The sequence below is a fragment of the Apis dorsata genome, unplaced genomic scaffold (genome assembly GCF_000469605.1).
Source record: "Apis dorsata unplaced genomic scaffold, Apis dorsata 1.3 scaffold_515, whole genome shotgun sequence".
In the NCBI taxonomy this organism is placed as follows: domain Eukaryota; kingdom Metazoa; phylum Arthropoda; class Insecta; order Hymenoptera; family Apidae; genus Apis; species Apis dorsata.
Window position 1 is genome coordinate 243,040 of NW_006263741.1, and position 10,879 is coordinate 253,918.

Genomic DNA, 10,879 nt, shown 5'->3' on the forward strand with positions numbered 1-10,879 from the left:
ATACCGGTATTCGCGAAATTTTTTATCTTTATCTTTGATTTTGTTTTCTGCTCTTGCCTTACGAAAAAAAAAAGAAAAAAAAAGAAAAAGAAAAAAAAAATTACAAAATGAAATGAAACAAAACGAAAACCAAGGAAAGAGAGGAAAACAGGACGCGTACTTACCGATCGTGTATCGATCGACGAGCGATGCCAGAGGAGAGAATCGTTGAACGGACATGTTCGATCGAAAAAAATGAGATTTCCGATAGCGCGTCGCACTCGAAACTACCACTTTGAATCCGATGTTAGCGTAGTGTACGTATCGTAAGCTGTCGACATTTATACTATGAACTATGAGTAAATTGTAGCGATCATTGTGAACATAGTTAATAGTATAGATTAGTTAACCGCACTAATTGTACCGAAAAGTGGATTACATTTAATTCCGAAAAATAATTATCGAAGTTTAATTCAATAACGCGTACATTGTACGCAAATCAAGCCGAGTTAAACGAATGGAAGGGTGATTAATAAATAAAAGTGAAAAAGAATAAAAATTTGAGAAATTGAGAGAGAGAGAGAGAGAGAGAGAGAGAGAGAGAGTGCGTATGTTGTGTGAATGTGCATGTGTGTAACAGAATGCATATATGTAAGAAAATAGAAAAAAAATTGGAAGAAAAAAGAAAAGGAAGCATTGAAATTCAATTGATACAGATCTTCGAAATGAAAGAAGAAATAAAAAAAAAAAGAATCGAGTTAATTGGAAGCGAGAACGAGCGTGCGTGCATGGGCATGTATATGTATATTCGATCGGGCATGTATTCTTCAAAATGCGTTGCGGAAATAAAACAAATCTTGACATTTAAAAAATGGAAACAACTCGGCAAAAATTATTTTAACGTTTAATCATTTCATCGATATTCGCAATTATTGTTTTTAATTCATATAATTACGTTACACTACACTACATTCGAAGCAGTTAATTATCAAAAATATGATTTATCATGAGTCATGAACTTAATCATTAAGATTTGACGTATATTTTCTCGAATATTTATCCCATAAGATTATAATTAGTCCATCATATTCGTTAATTAAATAATCGATCTAATCTAATTTCTAAAGTTTACTACTGTACATAGTTTCCTTATACACGTGACTTTACATATAATACACACGTGCGCGGAAACACGTGTCATTTCCCCAACATGGACAATATTTTTTCAAATCGTTTTGTAATCGAAAAATTGTTGATACATCAATTCATCGATACGATTGAAGCGATCATTAATTTTATCGATAATTTTGAAATTGATAAAATCTAATTTTTTTTTCTTATTTTGATTTCTTAATCCTTCTATTTTATCAATAAAATTCTATCTGTCATTTTTTCTTTTACGAAAAAAAACAAATTTATCTGTCTTGAAAAGGCCGAATATTATAATAATAATAATAAGCGCCAATTAATAACGCCACGCATTTTGGAGACATTATAAACGTGATCATAAAAATCCGCGAATTTTTTATTCTTGCGTTGCATGGATAATATACCATGAGACATACTATAAGCGTTTATAAAACATATACCAGAAACACGCGAAACAAGGAAGAATAAGAATCTATAATTTAAAAGCAGACGCGTGAACGAGGAAAAAATGAAGAGAAAAGGGGAAAAAAGAAAAAGGAATAGTAAATATGAGTGAAAGTGAGAAAAAACCGTGTGCGTGGTATGTATATGCGTATGTATGGGCGTGCGAACAACAGAGAGAAAGATAGTTTGCAAAAAAAGAAACATTAGGGTTCCGTCTTTGAGTGTTGGAGGATGTTCATTTGTAATTGTTTAAATCTAACGAGAAATGTACTGTAAAACTATAAGTACTATAGGCACTAAAAATATATCATTTGTTGACATGAAAAAATAAAAAAATGATCCCAGGAATGTAAATTATTTCTGACATGACGCCATAAGAATGATCGTACATATAAATATATACGATGGAGAAAATATGTCAATTAGATGCTTCATCGAGTTGTTTTCGTAATTTACAGTCAATTGGACTTTCTTTTAACACTTATTCTTATTAGATAAGAAAAAGAAAAGAAAAGGATAAATATTTGAAATGAGTAAAATGCTGGTGTTCATAATAATATTTGTCCATACTCTATAACAAATTGTTCATTTCATTAGTTGATTGTCAATTTTATTTTTTACATAGTAATTAACTGAGATCTTTTTTTTTCACCTTTTTCTATTGTAATAAATATCAATGAAATTGGGGTAAGTAGAAAATCGTTATTTTTAATTCTTCTTTATCCGATATACATTTATATACATACATATACACATATACACGCGCGCTTATTATAAGTATTAAAGATCAATATATCTGGAAGGATGTTAAGAAACAATTATTAAGTAAATTTGCATGAAAAATTTCTATTTATGATATATACACAGATGTATTATATACAACAAAATTATAAAATTCGCATCATTATCCTCCAAAGTGATCATTTTATTTTTAATATTTTCAATATTATTTTTAGTATTATTTTTAAATATAAGTAATTATTTGAATAAATTGATGAAAGCTACGATCTCGTTGAAAATAGCTCTTCAAATAATTTAATAGAATTAAAATGATTGTAGTGAAGCATAATGATCAAAATTTGAATGTCGATGAAGATAAATAAATAAGTATGAATTAAATAAAAATAAGAAATAATTGAAATTTCATTCTTCCGGATCAATAAATTGTTATTTCCGTATCATATAACCGATTATTAATGATGGTGTTGTCGTTGCGTCGTCTTAGGAAGAATTTCCATTTTTGATTGATTCTCTGATGGTGGCAGAGATTGTTTTTTCTTTTTTTCTTCCTCAGTTTCTTTCATTGATGGAGGTGGTAGTGCATTCAGTAAACCTTGCCGAAAAGCTGCTTGTTACGTATGCCGGCTATCGTAAATTTATTAAAAAAAATGAAAAGTATAAGAAAAAGAGAGAAAATATTACTCACCAACAGTTTCTCCTTTAAGAGAGACTCCTATAATAAGAATGATAAGAATAATATTTATTATTCGAGAATTTATCATATTAAGCGTTCAAATTCCATTTAAAATTTAATTAAGAACTTACCATTTCCACGATATTTATTTAATTGTTGATAAACTTGTTTCATTCTTTCAATGTTAATTCTAGAACTTTTGCTATGATTCACCATTGGTAATGAATAGTCTTTGCCAATGATACATTTAGCTGCACGTTGCACGTTAAGTGGTGCATTCCATGGTTCGTGAATATATCTCGTGGGAAAATTTTTCAAAACTGGTAAATATCGTCTGTATCAAAATAGAATACAAAAAAAAAAAAAATCAAAAATTATTTAAATTATTAATTAAGTAAATTAATTTTACTGTTTTATTATTGTTCAAATATCATATAATATTTAAATAAATCCATTTTCGTATAAGAATTAATTAAAGTTACCTAATGTAATCACCATTCGGATCGGCTTTCCTGCCAAATCTTACTGGACAATAGCAGTGAAAAAATTGTTGAAAGAAAGAGCTACACGACAACCACATCCACATTCCTGCATTTACCGACCAATCAGCATCTAGTAACAGCTCATCAAATACCTTGAAAAAAATTCAAGAAGATATATATATATTTCTACAAATGAATGCAATGCGAATAGGAAACATGACGAGATAAACAAGCAGAAATAATTTCGTAATAAATAATGCAATATCTTGAAGAGTTCATTAACCTTTTTTAATATGTTAATAAATGCCAGTAACAACAAACGACATTTTACCTTCATTCCTTCTTCCCAGGAGATCCAAAGGTCACCTCTGGTTAAGAAACAAGCAACTGCATGTCTAGCCAAATGATGTATCCAACCTTCTTCTCTTAGTTGAGTCATTATTGCATCGATCCAAGGAAATCCCGTCTGACCCTGTTTTTTGAAAAACAATTTTTTAAACAATCTTTTTCTTTTCTTATGAAAGATCAAGAACGCTCCACGAATTGTTTATTTATTAAAATTTTCTATTTTATACATATCTGTAAACATATACATAAACATATATATTTAATAAATGAAAGCGAATTTCAATTTGTAATTTTTAACATAATATATTCTTATTATAATATTATATGCATTTCTCAACGTATATGTATATCTTTTTATATGTTTTTTAATATATTTTTGTATTTTTATATATAGATATCTTTTTATATCTCTATATTTTTTATTTTTTTTTTTTCTTCCATAAAAATTTTCTTGATACTTTTGAATAAATTTCTCTTTTCAGAGCATTTATATATAAATTCATTTATTATATTTCTTAAACAATTATTTCTAAATATAAAATTGCTGATACGTTTTTTCTTTTTTTTATAAATGTTGTGAAGTAAATTTTGTCTATAAATTAGACAAAGAAAGCAAATAAAAAGTTTATATATTTGTGGCGCCATCTCGTGTTTGGATCATGAAAATCCGATTTGTTACTAGTAAAGCAGAATGTGCAAGGAAGTATTCGTGACGTCACAAACAAAGAGAACATTATGTGAGAAATATATAGCATTTCCCATCACTTTAAGACATCACATGGAAAATTTATTAATTATTCATTTTCTACTCAAAATTTCTATATTTTTAAATTCGCATTTTAAAGCTAGAACTTCAGACAAGTTTTTCGTGTTAATTTTAATAGGAAATTTTTTTTCAATTAATTATCTATTAACGATTATCATAGAGAATGCAAAATATTAATTTACAATCGAATAATAAACAATTTATTTATTTATTTAAACAATAGCAAAATTATGAATGAAATTTATACATGAAAATAGAGAAAGAAATAACATTTTATATGTGTATATTCGTATTTAAAAAAGAATATAATAAGAAGCAATTAATAAAAAATATATTACACGTCAATCATATCAATTAATATATAACGTATTAATTGTTAATAAGTAATTACTTGAAAAAAATTTTATTAAAATTGATATGAGAAATTTGTATGAAATTCTAGCTTTATAGATATAAATAATATAGATATAAATCTTAAAATTAGATAGAAATTTATAATAAAAAAGTAATAATTAATTAATTTTTAATGTAGCATTTTCGAAGTTGCAAATATTAGAAGCCACATAATCAAAATTAGTGGATATTTTTTCTATCCTTTTCGCACAATATTGTTCCTTTTTTTTATGACGTCACAAATACCTCCTTGCACATTCTGTTGCGCTAATAATGAATTAGAGCTTTCATGATCCAAACACGAGATGACGCCACAGATACATAAATTTTTATTTCTTTTTTTGTCTAATTTATAAGAAACGTATTTTATATATATTATATATATTATATCAAATTATGTCATTTACAAATATATCTTGTGTATATTTTTGTTTTATTGAGTATATATTCTGTATATTACTTTACTTAAAAATTTTATGATATACATTTTATATATTTTTATATTAAAATTGTTTAAATAAATAACTATAAAAACAAATAAATAAAATATTATAATTAGATTTAAAAAATAATTAAAATAAATTTAATTCGTATGATAATATAAAAAAGTAATATAAAAAGTAAATAAAATAGATAAATACATTAAATTTTATAAAATTTTTATAAACTATCTATTTTCAGATTATTTTTATAATTATAAAATCGTAAAATAATATAAATTTATAATCAACATAAATTCTTAATATGCATTATAATATGCATATCGTGTATATATATATTTTAATATACGTTCAAATTCACAATCTCTACTATTTACAAAACATAAAAATATTTCAAATTCACTCACGTTTGCCCATTTAGCGAGTGCCTCAACGTTTTTATCCCAAGGAATTTGCACGCAAATTGGATTACCTTGCATACGATCAAAATTTGGATTTTTCGTTGCGGCGCAATAAAAAAATTCACGCCATAAAAGTTGGCCATGCAATGAAAGCGGCGGTACAGCTTTCTTTATCTAAAAATCATCAACATAAAATATAAATCAAACTTTTATAATCTTTTAATCAAGTAGATAAATTAATAATTAATAATCGAGTTATTGTTCTTTTTTTTCATCTATGCATGCATGTACATTGCAATTCATATAGTTTTAAATAAAAAAATATTATCGTACTTTCTTATAGAGATCAGTAAGTTGGTAATAAAATAATCGAGTGCTCAAACATCCGAATCGTAAATAAGGTGAAAGACCGGTTTGACTAGGCAACAATGATTGCGGAGTCATTTTTGGCCTTCCGAAACTGGCCACCCATGCTTTTCTCTCTAGATGCCGTTCCAATCGTGCCAGAGCTTCACTTTCACCTCCGACCCACACAGGTGGAAGGAGACCTTCTGTGTCGAAACCTATCAATTATTAGAATATACTCCTTAATTGCGTCATTTCTCTTTTTTCCTCTATATATTCTTTGTTTTCGCTCTTACATGAGAAATAAATGCATAGATTTACCAAGTTCTTCGAGCGTCGGTACACCATAATGATCGTCATGATCTTCTTTCAAAGGGGTATATGCCGAGCCTACACAAGCAGAAGTAACTGTTGGTACTGGTGGTTCCGGAGGATCCATACTGGCAACAACGGTTTGAAATTGATGATAAGTTAACGGAGGTTTGTCACCATTCCTCTCAATAATTCTGAAACCATAATAATATATAATAATCATTTCATAATATATGAAATAATATATGAATAAGCCATAATCATTTTAATGTATAAATTGAACAAATACTATAAGAATTGGAATAATGCTGCTTGATAACGCAACAGTTAACATAGGTAATAATTTTGCAATGAAATTAACAAAGATGAAAAAATCAAATGTATTTTTTAAAAAAATAAAGAGATACTCGTATCTATTAATAATAAATTTTAATATTATTAATATTAAGAAGAAAAACAAATTTTAAAATCGAATGTCAAAGGAAAATATTTAAACTTACTCATCCAATTTGTAAAGAGTATGTGAGACCTTTTGAACTACCGAAATACCAAGCTCTTTACAAAGTGCCGAGATATTATGATCTCGGACACGTCCGAATGGCTCTGGATCTTCTTCAAAAGTCAGATTTGTAGTACCCCATTCTTTAAACAATTTCGGCAGAGCATCTGCCGGCTGTCCTCGTATCACAAATAGTCTAGAGTTTAATTTTCTTAATGAACAATCAAGATCTTCCAAGCACTGTAGCAAAAATCTGTTGACAAATCGAATTGAAAAATATTTTCGAAATATTTTATTATTTCTTAATCGATCGATCGAAAGAAATTTGTTTAATTCATGTATGTACTGTAATAATACATATACTCACCTCCATTTATTGATACCAATGTTAGTGCTTCCAGCAAACCATGGATCCAAAACAAATACGCAACGGAAAGTGGAAGCTCCAGCAAGACCTTCCCTCAATGAAGGATTATCGTGAAGTCTGAGACCTTTGCGAAACCAATGGACAGTATGTTTTCCACCTTCATCATACAATCCCTCTTTCGGATTTATTTCGCTACTACGACTACCCGTCATTTTTCTCTTTTTGTCTTATATTCTTTGAATATCGTTTCCCTTTTCTTCTGATTCTTCCCACTCTTTTTTTTCAATATAACATATTCAACTGTACTAACATATTCAACAATATAACATATTCAACTGTACTAGCAATAAGTTTTTAAACGATAAAAATGTTTTTCTTTTTCTCTGTGCAATTTTATCACTGTTTCACGCGCACACACACATTTATATATAAACGCATTTTCTTTATCTTTTTGTCACTTTTTTCTTTTCTTTTTCTTTCTTTTCGTTTTTCTTCTGTTGTTTCTTTTCTAAGAAAAATATAATTCGAAGGATGCGTCTCTCCTTGAATCCCTTTAATCATCAAATCGACCATGCCGAGCAAAAGATCATTGTTTAAGTCATTAAAATTGGGACTCCGGATAATTGATCATTCACTCCACTAAAATTTTTCCCTGTTTATAAAAAAAAAAAATTCGTATCTCTCAAAGATCATTTGTCCTTGATACATATTGCGCATGATTATATATCTTCTTTGTAACGATTCCGATAGTTTCAGCATTTTCTTAGTCTTTTCTTATTTTTTTTTTCTCGCTTTTCTCTCTTTTTAATTACATTTCTAAAATCTTTTATTCTTCTTTAAGCGTTAATAATTTCCCACATCAAATAGAAATTCTCTAAACAGAGCAAGATAAGGAGGCGGAGAACGAAGAGAAGCTCAATGTTGAAATATATACTGGAAAATATTTTTGAAAAAGATTTAATTTTGTTTCGTAAATATATAATCATTTATATGAATATATGTATCAAATACATAAAAACATATCAAATTTACAAATATGCAATGGAAAGATTGATTTGATTTAATTTGATTTGAATCTTGCATAAATATATTTTCAAAGACAAAAGAAATGAAAAAAGAAACGATAAGTCGATGCCCTGATATATATATACATGAATACGTAAGTCACATAATTGTATACTATAATTTCGATGGCTGATACATCTTCAATACTTCTACTGTATATAACGTATGATGTATTACGGTTGATTCTACTGCACACTCTTCTTATTCCACATAAGATGCGAGAATATAAATATATGTATATTTAATAATATATATTATACAAAAAAGGAAATTGATAATAATAATTTAGTTTATCGTGCTTACGTTACTATTTTACGTTTACATTTGCAAAATTTTATGTGAACGTAGTTCCTCTGTCCGTACATATTTATTTTCTTCTTAAATGCTTTCTCCAGAAAGCAAGTAACAATTGACAAATACGAAAATATGAATGGATTATTTATTGATTTATTAAAAAATTATGAAAAAAAATTGAAAAATTTATAGATTTTGAAATTATTGTACCGCGTCTATGACTATTATCAACTATTATTTATTTTATTTATCTGTTATATATCTTTATTTATTTTATTTATCTAATAATTTACATACCTATATGCATTTATTTTTTTTATAATAAAAAAGTGAAATAATATTTATCAATGACATAATGTGCAATGAGACATTAAAATTTTTATCTTATTCAATTTAACTAACTATAAATTAATTTCAAGTTGATTCACGTAACTAGCATTCATTCCTGATCATGCACGAATATAGATATTTATTATATAATTATGTAATTATAATACCTGTTTCTCGGAACATAAAATTTCGTGAATAGCTTCCTTATCACTTTTTCTCTATCTCTTTTAAAATTGATTTCAATAATCAATCAATTATCGATATTGTTTTATGAAATGTCAGGGTGCACGTCTCCAAATATAGGTTTCCAATTCGATTTACTGCGATAAGAACCAACAGCATCAGCAATAACAAACTACGAAACTATCGAATTCTAACTTTAAAATTACGAATTTACAAGTACATTTCAAATTATTATTTTTAAAAATCTATATAATTTTAACTTGTTGTATGAAATCCTTTAGAAATTTTTTATATAATTAAAACCGATTAAATAATATCAATAATGATTTCGTAATTTATATGTTTGAAAATATAAAATAATCATTAAAATATATCAAATAATATTGTATTATGAAATTAAATACAAATATAATAATACGATAATATAATATGAAAAAAAAATATTAATAATTGGTTTTTTTTTAATAAATTGTAATGTAATTATTGCAAATCTAAATAATATACCTAAAATTATTATGCCGTCGATAAAACAGAAAACGCCATATTTTATCTTACATCAATGACACTTGTTTTTCGATAATTTTTGATATTTTTTTCTTCTAATAAGCAATTTTATTTAAGAAAATTTTTTATTAAATGATAGCAATCAATATTTAAAAATTTAAATATCGAATAAAAATAAAAAAATATAAATAAATAAACAACCGAATCAAAATACACATAATATATATAAATAATGTATATACAATATAATATATTAATATATATATTAATATATATAATCAATTGATTTTTAAATTAATAAAAAAAAATCTTTCGGATATTAAAAAAAATGGCATGAATTTATTAAAATTTATTTAAATATTATTTATTTTTAACAAGTCATTATTCCGCACAAAAAATTTTATGCGAATAATTATTTTTTTTTCTTATCATCATTAACATTACATTATAACATTTTTCATTGAAGAAAATGAAATTATTAGATCATAAAATAATTATTTATTAAGAAGGAGAAAATTATCGATTTGACAATGGATAAAAGAGAAAAAGAACATACAATTTAAAATGATTCAAATAAAGGTAAAAAATATAATTTATACACTAATAAAAATATAAAATTATGTTAAATTCAAAATTAGCATGGAATAAAAATAAAAAATATTACGGAAAAAACACAAAAAAATGAAAAAAATATATATACTTACAATTGTGAACATGTATAGACATTGCAATATATCCGAATATCGTTGTTCCTTATTCGATGCACTGATCTAATTGCAACTTGAAGTAGCACATACACACTCGGTTCAATGTTTTATATTTTCCAATAATTAAATGATCGTGTAAAGATTACAGAGATCGAATAATATAATAATGCACTAATGAATTTGTATACGAATAAATATTGACGCGAAATACAAGAAACAGCAGTATTGCTCGCATATGCCAGCATACAACTTGTTCAGCAGACATAGAGCAGGAGAGATAGGCTGTAAGAGCAAGGGGAATGTGAGCCACGCCGAATGCAACGTGACAGCATACCCGCGTACCTTGCAATTGGCTAATTCAATCACGTGGTTTCTCGGTCACGTTGCATCCGTCGTGGTTTTATACGCTTCTTCTATACATATATCATTATTTTCTTTTATCTTACTATTTTTTTTC

General features: G+C 26.6%; 1 protein-coding gene across 3 annotated transcripts; it reads right to left on the reverse strand.

The window, feature by feature from the left end:
• Positions 1–2,724: 2,724 nt before the first annotated feature.
• LOC102674361 (cryptochrome-1) lies at positions 2,725–8,269 on the reverse strand. Of its 3 annotated transcripts, none has more exons than XM_006620435.2 (11): positions 7,658–8,269; positions 7,340–7,621; positions 6,974–7,225; positions 6,483–6,667; positions 6,150–6,379; positions 5,823–5,990; positions 3,800–3,940; positions 3,469–3,620; positions 3,118–3,320; positions 2,999–3,025; positions 2,725–2,905 (listed from the first exon to the last, which is right to left on the reverse strand). In XM_006620435.2, exons 2-11 carry the CDS (start codon positions 7,549–7,551, stop codon positions 2,766–2,768), a joined length of 1,710 nt encoding a protein of 569 aa, XP_006620498.1. In that variant the 5' UTR covers positions 7,552–7,621; positions 7,658–8,269; the 3' UTR covers positions 2,725–2,765. The 3 variants fall into 3 exon arrangements, with proteins under 3 accessions (XP_006620498.1, XP_006620497.1, XP_006620499.1); XM_006620434.2 differs by having other exon boundaries at positions 2,725–2,917; XM_006620436.2 differs by having other exon boundaries at positions 2,810–2,937.
• Positions 8,270–10,879: the final 2,610 nt, after the last annotated feature.